Raw genomic sequence first — 14,969 nt, forward strand, 5'->3', positions numbered from 1 at the left:
CTGAAGATTTTGTATTTTGTACTTTAAGGAGAACAAGGGATTTTTGATTTATGGGTTTTCTCTTTTTTTTTTTAATTTGTTTTCCTAGAATTTGAGCTTCAGAATGTAGGTTTTAAATTTAATACACTGGATAGTAATTACTTTTGTTTATTGATTATTTAAAGTGACTTGGAAAAGTGAATGGGATATGCAAGGTAGAAAAAGCATTAAATAGTCTTAGGAAAATGTGAAAACAAAGAAAAAATAGAGCTTTCATTTGTGGATGTCTGCATTACTATGTGTCTATTGAAGTGAACACACCCAGAGTATTCTATAAACAGCTGCACCAGGAAAATTAGGGAAGAGATTGCTGTTATTAGCTTGACTGGCAGCTAATGGATAGCCTAAACAGTGAACGCTAGTTCTTTCCATATAATTTAGCTCAATCTTCTCTAGTCTTTGGATGAAGCATGCAATTAGAACTGCAGTGATGGCTGTGAATTCATTTACCATGTTGTATTATATTAGAGTTTAATTTTCAAATAGAATTTACTTGGCCTTAGAATACATTAAAAATTCAAACAACCTTGAGAAGATTGACAAAAATTGTTTTCATGTGTAATGATTTAAAAATATAAGTGGATGCTTTTAAGTGAGTAGAGATGCCAGATGCATGCAGCAAGTATTTTTGGTAACTAGCATTTCATCAAATCTCATCTAATATCTTGAAAATGTGTTTTTTTTATGTATTTCTTAAGATGGAATGTACTAAGTCTTTCTTTTGTTTTAAAGTGGGAAATTATTTCTTGTAGTGGATTAGCAGCAGAAATCTTTTTTTTTTTTTTTTAATCATTTTTTATTTTAATTTTAAATAGCTTGTTTCGCATGTCAATCCCAGTTCCCTCTCCCTCCCCTCCTCCCGCACTCCCCTTCCACCCTCCCTCCCACCCTATTGCCAAATCCCTCCACATAGGGGATGTCTAGAGTCTATCATTTCACTCTTGGTAGGGTCAAGGCACTCCCCTAAGAGTCCAGGCTGAGAGAGCATCTCTCTTTGTGCCATAGGCACATGAAGACAGATTGTATACCAGGGATAGACACTGATCCACAGCTCAGAGCCCCATAGGTTGCCCAGGCCTTCTCACTGACACTCACATTTGGGGGGACCAGATCAGTCCCATTCTGGCCTCCCCACTGTCGGTCTGGGGTCCAAGAGCACTCCCTGTTCAGATCAGCCGTCTCTGCTGGTTTTGCCAGCCCATTCCTTGCCAATTTGCTCATCACTCCTCTCTCTCTGTCACTGGGTTCCTTGGGTTCAGTTCAGTGCTTAGTTGTGTGTTTGCCTCTGCTTCCATCAGTCCCAGGATGAAGGCTCCCGGATAGTTATAGACATCAAGTTCATTATCAGGAATGGGCATTCGAGGTGGTCCTTCCACTATTGCTTAGCTTGCCAATTGATGTTATACCTTTAGATCACTCGAGGTCACTCTGGTGCCTGATCTGTCTTCGATCCTATGATTCCCTCTTCCCCCTATTTTACCCCCACCCCCTCAACTTCCTGTTCCCCCATGACCCACTCCCTTCCTCTTTACCCCCTCTACTCTTCCCAGGTCCCACTACCCCCCTCGCCCTGTTCCCCATCCATTCAGAGGATCTTGTCTCCATCCTCTTCTCTTGGGTACTATGCATATATGCATATCTTTTAGGTTCTTTCCTGTTTCCCAGACTCTCTATCTGTGGAAGTGCAGACTGGCACTATCCTGATCCATAGCAGCAGAAATCTTGATTTAAAAAAAAATTTAAAAAGGTCCAGATTGCTTTTTATACCATAGTGGAAACTATAAAATAAATAATTAGGATATACTTTGTACTAATTATTAACTGGTGTATGCTCATTTATGGGTAACACCAAATAGTACAATTGATTTTAATTTGCAGAGTAAAAGTATAACATGATTAGATGGAATAACTAATTCTTTATAAATTAAACTTTTTATATAATAATTAACATTAATGAAGACTTCCTTGAACAGTTCTTGCAACTACCATTGATGACATGTTTTGGGAGTTTCTTAATATAATGATTACTTACATTAATCATTATATTATTATTTTATTAAAAAATAGTATACTTTTACTAAAATATAATTCAGTATTTCTCAGTTCATCCTTTTAAGTTTTTAAGTTGTGCGATCACCACAATAATTGAAAAAGAGTGTCTTTGTCCATCCTCTTTGCCTTCAGAATTTAGCAGTAGCTAATCTGTTATATTTCCTTGGGTTTGCCTAGTTTTGACACTCTTATAAAGGGGACATATAATCTGTGGCCTTGTTTAGCATGATGCCCTCCAGGTTCGTCGGTGTTGTAGTGTATAACTAATGTCTTGTTAATGACAAAAACAGTAACTTGTAATCTATAGAAAGACAAACTAATGCAAGGTTAGAAGTAAGAGAGCCGTCAAGCTGGTGCTTGCTGTTAAGCCTGACAACCTGAGTTTGGTCCCTAGAACCCACATGGTAGAAGGAGAGAACCTTCTCACTCAAGTTGTTCTCTGACCTCCACCCATACATACATCATGACACTCAGCCTTCCTTCAGCAAATGGATAAATGGGGGGGGGGGGGAACGACACATAATTTACAAATAAGAAATTTAAATAACAGGATATTAATGTTCTTTCAGCAGGGCAGTTTGACAGTAGATATCAAGAACCTTAAAGACTTTTAGGAATATGTCCAGACATATAATACAGGATTTTTTTAATGGTGACTCTTCTAAATAAAACATTATTCATTATATGGAAAATGAAAACCTACTTAGTAAATTATATTTATTTTATCAAAGAGAATATCTCTACCATTTAAAAATTTGTGAGTTTTGAACACCAGGAAACATGTGAAGGCATATAAAAGTAAGCTGCTTTATACAGTGCCTTTTATTATTAGACAGTAGAAGGTAGAAAATAGTCAAGGGCAAGCTTCCTTTGAGAAGATTAGCTCTGCTGGAAAAATAAGAGATAAAGCCATTCAAAAATTAATAAAAGCCGAGATATATTGCTGAGCATATGCCTTTAATTTCAGCTCTCAAGAGAGAGAGGCATGTGGATTTTTGTGAGGTCAGCCTGGTCTACATAGTGAGTTCCTGGGTAGCCAATATTATATAGTGAAACCTTGTGTCGATATATGTGTGTGCATCTATGTATATGCATATATGTATGTACAGAACAATGTTTTAAAGCAATATGAAGTAGAGATTTTTGGGCATATGTAGAGCAAATCGTTTCCTTTATGCCATTGTAAAATTTTGGTATTCCTTTATGAGGAACTCTTCATACACAGTATTATATAAAATCATTCATGCTTAATTGTTGTTCATTATGCAGAGTTGGGGAAAAAGTTAAGGTAGGACAGGTGAAGAGAGAGAGAAAATATATAATAAACTGTAGTGACATTAATTATTGCACTGGTCTTATAACATCATTGGTAGAAGTTTGATAACATCTCATACTGTCTTTTTCTTGCTTTTATTTTCTCCAAATGTTCTGGTTATGAATAATACTCCATTCAGTTAGGTTTTTGTTCTGCAGCAATATATTACTATGTAGCCTTAGAACTTGCTGCATAGACCAAGCTGGCCTTGAATTCATGGAGACCTGTTTGCCTCTGCCTTCTTAGTGCTAGGATTAAAGGTGGGTACTATCTTGTCCAGCAACATTTTGCTTACTTTTATTTTATATGTATGAGTGCTTCTCTGCAAACATGTATGTGTACTAAATGTGTACCTGGTACCTGCAGGGGCAAGAAGGCAGCATTGCATTCCTTGGAACTGCAATTAGAGACAATTCTGAGTCACCATGTTGGTGCTGGGTACTGAACCCTGGTTCTCCCCAAGCTCAGCAAGAACTCTTAACTGCTGAGCCATCCGCAGCCCTCAGTTAGTTAAGGAACAGTCACTTGTATGTATTAATGTTGTAGTGACCACAGATTCTGGAAGGGGTATGCTTATTCTTTAATAAATATCCTTTTACATTTAAGGGAAGAAAAGACTGAACAGTTACTGGATTGTAAACAAGAACTTGAACAAATAGAAATGGAAATGAAGAGACTGCAACAAGAGGTGTGTACTTAGATACTGGAGTATGGGATAGTTGGAATTGATTTATCTCATTGTAGTTTATAATCATGACCTCAATACTTTAAGCCCCAGTTACCTCAAATATTTGTATAAATTCAGGTAACTTTTTATTACCTTTATCAAAATGCAGGGCCAAAGCTAGAAAGGAAGGTCTTTTGTTCCTACTATTCAAACTGCTCCAAGATTCAAAGTAGTCTTTTTGGACTGGGGCAGTTCTGAGTCCCTCTTTTTTATGTATTTGTCCTTTATCACTGGTTTATCCAGACCCGTATTAACTCCATGTTGCTTCGATCTCTGTGAGCCCCCGTGAGCCCTACTTAGTTGGTTTGTGGGACATGTTCTTGTGGTGACCTTGACCCCTCTTGTTCCTGCAGTCCTTCCTCCCTTTCTTCCACAGGGTACCCCTGAGCTACACTTAATGTTTGACTCTGTGTCTCTGTATCTACTTCCATAAATTACTGGATGATATCTTTTGATGATGATAATTGAGCGAGACTCCCATCTAAGTATAGCAGAATATCATTAGGAATCATTTAATTGACTTTTTTTTCCAGTCAAGTTTTGTTCTATCCTAGGTCTCTGGGCTGTGCAGCCCCTGGTACCCGACTATCCAGGCAGTGTCAGGCCCGGGCTCCCGCTCATGGCATGGGTCTCAGCCTGGACCAGTCATTGGTTGGCCACTCCCACAATTTCTGTGCCACTGTTACCCCAGCACATCTTGCAGGCAGGACAAATTGTAGGTCAAAAGTTTTATGGCTGGATTGATGTCCTAGTCCCACTGCTGGAAGCCTTGCCTAGTTACTGAAGATGGCAGGTTCAGTCTCCATATGCTCCATTACTAGAAGTCTTCACTCGTCACCCTTGCAGATTCCAGGGAATTTCCATCTCACGAGGTTTCCACATAACCTCCCCAAATGCCCCCCAATTCCAGGTGTCTTTCCCACTACATTCTATCCCCCACCCAACCCTGCCTCCTGTGCCTGGTCCCTCCTGCTCCCATCCTCACCTGCTATCAGTCCACCCACGAAATCAGTTCTATTTCCCCTTCCCAAGGAGATCCATGTGTTAAGTCCTCTTTGTTACTTAGCCTGTCTGGGTTTGTGAATTGTAGCATTATTATCCTCTGCTTTACAGCTAATGTCTGCTTATGAATGAGTACATAACTTTTTTGTCTTTCTGGGTCTGGGTTACCTTACTTAGAATGATTTTTCCCAATTCCATCCATTTGCCTGCAAATTTCATGATCACATTGTTTTTAACAATTGAGTAATACGCCATTGTGTAAATATACTACATTTTCTGTCCATTCTTCAGTTGAGGGATATCTAGGCTGTTTCCACCTTCTGGCTATTGTGAATAAAACTGCTATGAACATAGTTGATCAAGTGTCCTTATGCTATGATTGAGCATCCTTTGGGTATATGTTCAAGAGTGGTATAGCCTGGTCTTGAAGTGGATCCATTCCCAGTCTTCTGAGGAACCACCATATTGATTTCCATAGTGGCTGTGCAAGTGTGCATTCCTACCAACAATGGAGGAGTGTTCCCCTTGCTCCACACCCTTACCTGCATGAGCGGTCACTTGTGTTATTCATCTTAGCCATTCTGACAGGTGTATGATGGAATCTCAAAGGCATCTTGATTTACATTCCCCTGATGGCCAAGGATGTTGAACATTTCTTTAAGCGTTTCTCAGCCATTTGAGATTCCTTTGTTGAGAATTCTCTGCTAATAAGATGCATAATTATTTTATTTAGAAGCATTTAAAAAAAATCAGCTAAATTTTAGTAAGTCACATATTTGAATAAAAACATTTTTCTAAAGTAGTAATTTGCTTTAGTTATATCACTTAGATTTTCTATATTTTTATCATCTTGTATTGTAAAGTTACACTCTTTAAAAATTATTAATTTATGTGTCTAGTTGCATTGCCTGCATGTATGTCTGTGTACCACATGAGTGTAGTGCCCCCAGAGGCCAGGGGGTGACAGATCCCCAGGGACTGAATGTAAACATGGTTGTTAATCGCGATGGTGGTGGTAGGAACGGAACATGTTCTCTGGAAGAGCAGGCAGTGCTCTTAACAGTTTTTAGCCGTCCCTAAAGTTAACTTTTAAGCTTAAATTTAATTGTGAATGTTGTGTTAAATAGAGGTTTTAATTTACAATTCCTTTTTAAAAAACATTGCTGTTACTCTTTCATTATTGGTTCATGGATAAGGCTTAGTATATCTTTATTTTTTAAGAAACAGTTATTATTTATATATAATACAATTTCCTTTTAAATATATATAATTTATTACTTTTTGTTAAATTAATGAAGTTGTTTGAACAAAGAGTAGTTTAAAAGGGAAAGTTCAGATTGAAAGTGTCGCACCTAAGTGGACTGGGGTCTCCTCCTAAGCTGACTTGGGAAGCATAAAGTTTTTCTTAAAGCAACCGACCGGTCTCTGTGTCATCTATCCCGACCACCTCGCTACATTCTTGGATGCAGGCCGCACAGCAGGTGCGACAGAAAGCATTTTTTTATATTTCTATTTAGAACATGAATTTGCTTTCGGACGCTCGATCTGCTCGAATGTACCGAGATGAATTGGATGCACTTCGGGAGAAGGCAGTCCGAGTTGATAAGCTTGAAAGTGAACTCAGCAGATATAAAGAGAGACTTCATGACATTGAATTTTATAAGGCAAGAGTTGAGGTATGTTGCATAGTTATTCATACTTTTTTCTTAAAGTGTTAAGATTTTCAAAATGCATTTTATACGCCTTTAATCCCAGCACTCGGGAGGCAGAGGCAGGCGGATCGCTGTGAGTTCGAGGCCGGGCTGGACCGATAGCCTCCAAAACAATACAGAGAAACCCTGTCTCGTAAAAACAAAAAAACAAAACAAAAAAAATGCATTTTATAAACAGAAGGAATTGAATCTAGAGGTAGCATTAAGTTCTTTGAAATTTATTTTAAATAGATGACAATAATGCTTAGACTTTTACAAAGGTATTTATTTCCTCACATTGTAAAGCTCATTGAATTGTTTAGAGCACTGTCACACACGCCCCACATCTAGCATTGTAGCCACAGAAGACTTGAAGACCACCTCTTACCATTAAAATGAAATACTTATCTCTATTAAGGATATTTTTCTGATTTTGTTTTGTTGATATTAGAATACTGAGATCAAATGCTGTATATATGCAAATGAATTAGGAAAAACCACTTTGAGACTGACAGTCCTCACATACTTTCCTCTTTTCTGTTAACTTCCTTATTTCCAGTAAACATAAGAAATATTGTTAAGTTTCAGTATAAGGATAAAAAAAATATGTGGAATCAAGAAATAAACACACGAAGGGTAGGTCAGATGGCTTAGTGGGCTAAAGATTCAAGCCCCATAACCAGATTTTGATCCCAGGATGTACATGATGGAAAGGCAGAACCAACCAACCAGTATATATTGTCCTCTGAGCTCCTTGTGGATGCTGTAGAATGTACCCACACACATACAGATAAGTAAAGATAGGTAATTTCAACATGAAAAAATAGGACATTTAGCCTGAATAAATGAAACTTCAAGATTCTAAGATAAAATACATACATACACATATATAACGCATATAATATATGCATATATTAATCTGTTGTGCATGTGTACTAATACTAAGGGATCTTCATGGATATCACTGCCTTAAAGCATGATAGTATACACCTGTAACCCCAACACAAGATACTCAAGTGTGAAAATCACTGTGTAAGACTATTCTGGAATACATAGTGAAATCCTGTCTCAGAACCTAACAGAACAATGTATTTCTCTAAACTTGATAAACAACAGACACATTATTTAGCAAGATAAAATTGTGAATACATGCTTCCAGATTGCTGGAGTGTAGTCTAGCAGGTCAGAGAAGCTGGAGAGGAGATGTGGAATTGGTGCTACACAAACACCAGGAGACTTATTGGAGGGGGAACGTTTAGTTCTTCTCTTTTTGTTGTTCTCTTAAGCCTTTTATACTCGTAAGACAAAAATCTCTATGCAAGAAGGAAATCACTTCACAACCACAAGTTAACGTGTTTTCCAAAAATAAGTTAAAATCTTTGCTTCAGAAAGAAATCACATTATGGTAGCAGGTTACAAGTTTTTCTTAGAAGCCCACGTGTAGTTAAACATTTTCCTTTGTATTACTTTTCCTACCACACCATCTTCACCCCAAAGCAGTGATTCTTTTATTATTGATTAGCAATTTCAAGCAGGTCACATATATTTCAGTCAGTTCCTTTTTACTGGCAGGCAGCTGTTCGTGGTTTCAGGGTTGCAAATTGTTGTCCTTATTCTACTCTACAAAGCTTTACTCAAGTGGTCTAGCTGACCATTTGTTTTTCTTTACACAATAGGATCATCTAATTTCCTTCACGACTTTGGTTTTGCAACATGAACACCAAAACCTGTGATTTATTCTGTAAGCTTCATGACCAAGGAACTCGGACGTAACCTTTGGTGTAGGGACACGATTGCTTTCTTTGATCATTTTTCCCCCCACAGGCAGAATTGATGGGTCTATAATGCAAAACTTGCTTGTGCTTATTTTCCATCCTTGACAAGTCTCACATCTAGCAAAAAAGAAGGTTGCTTCTAGGCTTATTTTCTTTTTCTTTCTTGCATCTTTTATTGGAGCAATTGGCAGAATAGCCTAAATGAATCCCTGACTATCTTTACAAACTGCACTTGCCATCTATGTCTTTAAATCATTGATCCAAATAAGCATCATTACTTTTATAGAAATCATCTTCATCATGACCTACAAGTAAGTTGCCCAGTGAGGAGTGGGAAATTTCCATGAAACAATCACACTGTACTAGATACTGTGGAATTCTTCCACATAGTAATCACACCATGCCAAATGCAGTAAGATCATGACAGCAAACAGAAGGCACAACAGAAGCAGGAGGCACTCTGGAGACAAACCCCCTGGAGCTTTGCTCACTGGGGTACACCCATTATAGCTATGCTGTCCCATGAGCTACATTCCATAAGCTCCATTGCTAACTGCAGCTCCTCCAACATGGCTACCCCACCAAACTATTTCCTCAGGGCTGGGCAAGTGGCTCAGAGGTCAAGAGTACTGGCTGCTCTTCCAGACATCCTGGGTTCAATTCCTAGCAATTACATGATGACTCACAGCCATCTGTAATGAGAGCTGATACCCTCTTCCAGCCTCCAAGTATATACATGCAGGCAGAACACTGTAGACATGATAGATAAGTAAAGATATATTCGAGAAATTAAAAAAAAGATTTCCTCAAATTATTTATTTGACATAATGAGGACTGAAGAGTTAGAGATCAGTGTTGGACATCTTGTTACACATGCACAAGGCTCTTAGACAAGAAAAATTTGAAGAGGTATGCTGGTACACACCTTTAATCCTGGCACTCTAGAAGCAAAGGCAGGTGAATCTCGAGAGTTTAAGGTCAGCCATGCTCCATAGTGAGACCCTGTCTCAAGAAAGAAAAGTGGAAATCTGAAAGGTTGCAGCAGATTGTGTAGGTTTATAATCCCAGCACAAATGAGAGGTACAGACAAGGAGGATCACAAGTTCTAGACAGCCTGAACTTACTGGTTATTTAAGAAGACGGTCTCAAAACAATAAGTTAACCGAGTATTGTTTTACCATTTATGTGAGTTTTAGTCTTAGTTTTTTATTCTAAAAACCTAAAACGAATCACTTTCAAGTTATTCCTCAGTAGAGGTAAATTTTTGTCTATTTCAGTCCTAATAAATGTTAATTCTATGGAACTTCGTTTCTTAGATGTATGGAAGACTAGTCATGCATTCTCTTTTAACCTTGTGACTAAGGCATTGCAATATATTCCACCAATTCCCTGTGAAACTACAGTAGTACTAGTCATTCTAAAGGCTTAAGTATTTTGAATGCATAATATATTTAATTCTGGGGCCGGGAGGTAGAAAGTGTATGAAGCAAAAAAAAAAAAAATCAATAGTATATTGCTGGATAGCTTTACTCTTGCATGGTAAGAATGGCTTAATGTATTCATTTCAAAGATGAATCTTTATATTCTACAACTTTAAAAAACAGACATTAGCACATTTCTAATTCATTTTTAAAAGCCTATTTGAAATATTTATAGGAATTAAAAGAAGATAATCAAGTATTATTAGAAACAAAAACCATGTTGGAAGACCAGCTAGAAGGAACTCGTGCTCGCTCTGACAAATTACATGAATTAGAAAAAGAGAATTTACAACTAAAGGCTAAATTGCATGATATGGAAATGGTAAGTTTTTTGGGTTGAAAAGTTTTCCTGGCTTCTGAGGAAGAATTCCATGATTCTGCTAAGTTCTCTATAATGACAAGGATAGCTAGAATCTTTAGTAAGGGTTTAACATAGACAAGATAGCAAAGTCATTTAAGATATTTCCACCATTACATAAAATAAATATACAGTAACATTTTCTCTTAATTACTTATTTTTGCCTTTCAAAGACAGTACATATATTTTATAAACATGTCTTTTAAAATGCAGAAATTTTATAGCTGTCTGGTAAAATTTAGCAATGGCCAAAATTATTTTTGTTAGATGACTAAAATAGTATACTGAGTATGAAGGAACATTTCCATTTTGTCCTTAAAGATTATTTTAAAGGGCCACATAGCCAAGAATATATAGGCAGCCCAAATTGGACTTGGTGAGTGAGTGGGTGGGTGGGTGGATGGATGGATGGAGATAGATAGATAGATAGATAGATAGATAGATAGATAGATAGATGGATAGATAGATATAGATATAATAAAAAGAGGACACAGACTTGGGCCAGTGGGTAAGAGGAAGGGGATTTAGGAGTTAAAAGAGGGGGGTAAAAATAGTCCAAATGTGTACAAAATTTAACTTTTAAGATAATTTTAAAAGGATGTCAGATACCTGATTAATAATGATCAGTGGTGATTATAATAATTAATTATTGCTTTCAATATGAACATTTTAAGGAACTAAAAACATTCAGTTTAAAAAATGTAAAAATTAATGAATAATGGATGGAAATTCCAGTGTTTATTAGCTTTTTTCCTTATTCTATATAATTGAATAGGAACGAGATATGGATAGAAAGAAGATTGAAGAATTAATGGAAGAAAATATGACTTTAGAAATGGCACAGAAACAAAGTATGGATGAATCATTACATCTTGGCTGGGAGCTGGAACAGATATCCAGAACTAGTGAACTTGCGGAAGGTAGTCTCAGTTTTATCTCATTTAGGTAGATTAATAAATAAATGAAGTTTTATTTATATTTCTGTATATATTGTTACAATTCTTTATTTTCCCTAGCTAAAGGTCATACAAGACTACCAATTATCTCCAAAAATACTATCTCACAAATTCGTATTTTTTTTTTTTAGGTCTGGTTTTTACTTTTCTATATCTTAAGACTCAATGGTATTTATTTGTTCATGGGAGAAGAGGCTTTTTAAAAACCTGAATCCCCATCCTTTTCTGTTTTAAACTGTATCAAATAATTCTATTATTGCTTTATTTAGTGTATATGTTAAATTATTATACATTCGTAAATGTATAGCTTTTTAAAAGTGTACAGTCATACAATCTTGGTTAGTCTAAAGCAAAAACTAAGTTTTGTGAACTTGTTAATAGGTTTAGATGTTGACTAGGCAGTATTTTAAGTTACTGTCACATGTAGCATGAATTCTCTTTGGTCTTAGTAATAAAAACTTGGAGTCAGCTATCACAGGGTAAAAGCTGAAGGACAGAGAAGCAGAGCAGCTGGCCACTGAAGGGGTCTCACCTCTACCAATTCTCAGACCAAAAGGGAGATCCTGTCCTCAGACAGCATCCATCTTTACAAATCAGACTGCTTCAGACTGACTGCCTCAGACTACCATGAGCTCCTATCTCCTCCCACCTTATATTCCTCTCTCTGCCCAGCTATATCACTTCCTGTCTCCACCTCCTTATTGCTGGGATTAAAGGCATGCGATCCCAAGTGGTGAGATAACCTTTGTGTGAGCTCTGTTTCTCTTAGACTGGCTCAATTTTGTGTAGCCCAGGCTGGCCTTGAACTAACAGAGATCTGTCTGCCTCTGTCTCCCGATTGCTGTGATTAAAGGTGTGTACCACCACTGCCTGGCCTCCATGGCTAACTATTGTGACTGCTGTAATTAAAGGTGTGTGCCACCACTGCCTGGCCTCTATGGCTAACTAGTATGGCTAGTTCTGCACTCTGATCTTCTGGCAAGCTTTATTTATTAGATCATAAACAAAATGTCACCACTGTCACAAGAGCTGAAATACTAATATGTTGACTTCTCCAGAGAGCTATAGTCATCCAGTAAGTCAAACACAGACATTATTTTATCTGGTCAGTATGTTCTTTGAATACAGACAAATGCAAATAGGAAGTCAAAACTCTAGTAAGAAGATTTTAAAGGTGAAACTAAAATCCCTAAAGAAAGTTAAGGCTCCTCATGGCTGTGACTATTCTCATAACAAATGTAAATAAATAAATTAAAAACCATTTCAGGATCATACTGCCAGCTGACTCATTACTAGAGATAATGAAAGGCCATTAGATAAATTTGTAACTTTTTGCTGGATGTGGTGGCATACACCTTTCATTCCAGGACTCACAAGGTAGAGGCAGACAGATGTCTGAATTAGGTTTACATAGTCAGATCCTGCCTTAAAAGCAAAACAAAACAAAAAACTGCAAATTCTTACTTGTGCCTCTTTTTTTTCTCTGTACCCTTTCTTAAAAATTAAATTCATTTACAGTTGTTTGTACTGGGTGTATTAACGCTGTTAACACATTTTGTTAATTATAGCCAGGTAAATTTATTCAAAGTTGATTAGTTACATAATTCCTGAATGACACAGTATCAGATAATTTACATGGAGTTCTTAAGCAAATGTTTATTAAACAGTTAATAAAATATAACATGTACCAGGTACTAAGGTACTAAGGACATAGTTATCCGATAGATAGAAGCTCTGAAAGAATGTCTAGTCTACTGCTTATAAATAATTACTTGTACAGATAGATGCTTCACCCTGTGTATTATCTACTGGGTTTTCTGATTTTATAAGTGAGAACCTAAATAACAAAATTCTAGTGTCCTGTGTACTGACTATATAATAAGTAGTGAACTCATGGAAATGTTTTACTTGTTTGTAACTTTAATTGTACTTCTGTAAATTGGGTTACAAGAAAGCAGCTCAGACTTAAGTTTTCTACTATTAAAAATCCTGTATATGTGTGCTTACCTGTATGTCGAGGACAATCTTGAATGTCATTCCCCTGGAGCCACTTGCCCTCTTCTTCCCCCTTGAGAACAGGGTCTATCACTAGTTTAAAACTGCACAAGTAGGCTAAGCTGTCTAGCTGGTTAGTTAGTCTTGGGGATTAACCTGTTAGTCTCTTCAGTGCTGGAGTACAAGGATGTGGTACCATAGCTAACTTTGTAATCACATGGTTCTGGGGTTTGAACTCAGGTAAAGTGTATGCAACTGAACATAATGAAGACCATGAATAACAAATTCATAACTCATTATATACCCAACAATGAAAACATTAAACCCTTTCTTAGTTCTGTCATTACTAAGACAAGACTATATTCCCTTGCCACTTCTTTTCAACATAGTATTAGAATTCTACCAGAGTAGTTAGGCAAGAAAAAGTAATAAGTGGTATTCAAATTAGAAAGGACTTAAATTTTGGTTGTTGTAACATGATCTTACATGTACCATATAACTGTAAATTTAAAAACAAAAACCTTAATTTGATAAACATTGAGGAATATAAAGTCAAACTAGAAAGTACTATTTTAATACATTAACAACAGATTATTCAATAAAACAGTCCCATTTATAATATCTATTTAGAAGAAGAAATCAAGCTGGGTGGTGGTGGTATACACCTTTAATCCCAGCACTCAGGAGGCAGAGGCAGTCAGATCTCTGACTTTGAAGCCAGCCTGATCTACAAAGTGAGTGCCAGGATGGCCAGAGCTACAAAGAGAGACCCTGTCTTGGAAAAAACAAAACAAAACAAAAACTTTCTGAACACAAATGAAACAATCAAGATAGTTTATAGCATGGGATAATGTATTTGCAAAACATACATCTGATCTGTAAGAAACTCAATAGTTAAAAAAAAGTAACATGATTAAAAATTATCAAAGGGCCAGGAGAAGTAGTTCAGTGGTACAGTTCTTGCACAGCATGCGCAAAGATCTGAGTTTAATTCCCAGGACTACACACACACACACACACACACACACACACACACACACACGCACGCACATACACACTAACGAGGTTAGGAATATCAGTAATAAACATTTCTTAAAGCATGACATTACATAAGAAAGGGTTGAGTGTATTAATCATCATGCAGATGAAAAACTCACAGTCTATTACACACTCCCTTGTTAAGCTGGCTGTTATAAATACAGAAGATAAGCACTTATGTCAGTTTTCTCTTGCTGTGACAGACCACCTGACAAAATGGCTTAGGGCTGGAAGGGTTGTTTGGACTCCTGCTCTAAAAGGACACAACCATCCTGACAAAGATCACAGTGCCATACATGAGATAGGTGGTGGCATTGTATACACAGTCGGGAAGGAATGGGAAAGTTACCCTGGTGCTCAGCTCCATTCAAGCGGTGACCCCAGCCAGTACGATGGTACCACTCAAACTCTTCCTAACCCTTAACCACACCCCGAACTACATCTCCTAGGTGATTACAAATATAACCAAATTGACAATGAAAATTGGTCATCATACTGGTGTTGGCAGGTTGTGGAGAAGAGGAACTTAACGTACACTTT

At 37.0% G+C, this 14,969-nt stretch overlaps 1 protein-coding gene across 8 annotated transcripts in view; it reads left to right on the top strand.

The window, feature by feature from the left end:
• The window catches only part of Ccdc88a (coiled-coil domain containing 88A), a 147,337-nt gene that overhangs the window by 71,189 nt on the left and 61,179 nt on the right, over nucleotides 1-14,969 (top strand). For all 8 annotated transcript variants that reach the window (XR_002382770.2, XM_040733247.1, XM_040733248.1 and 5 more), the window contains 4 exons: nucleotides 4,013-4,094; nucleotides 6,653-6,811; nucleotides 10,258-10,404; nucleotides 11,216-11,360. Coding sequence is in view for 7 of the 8 variants with exons in the window: in XM_040733247.1 (XP_040589181.1) it covers nucleotides 4,013-4,094; nucleotides 6,653-6,811; nucleotides 10,258-10,404; nucleotides 11,216-11,360 (533 nt within the window). In the remaining variant the exon portion in view is untranslated. The remainder of the gene's footprint in view (nucleotides 1-4,012; nucleotides 4,095-6,652; nucleotides 6,812-10,257; nucleotides 10,405-11,215; nucleotides 11,361-14,969) is intronic.

The sequence above is a fragment of the Mesocricetus auratus genome, unplaced genomic scaffold (genome assembly GCF_017639785.1).
Source record: "Mesocricetus auratus isolate SY011 unplaced genomic scaffold, BCM_Maur_2.0 Super-Scaffold_100029, whole genome shotgun sequence".
Taxonomy (NCBI): domain Eukaryota; kingdom Metazoa; phylum Chordata; class Mammalia; order Rodentia; family Cricetidae; genus Mesocricetus; species Mesocricetus auratus.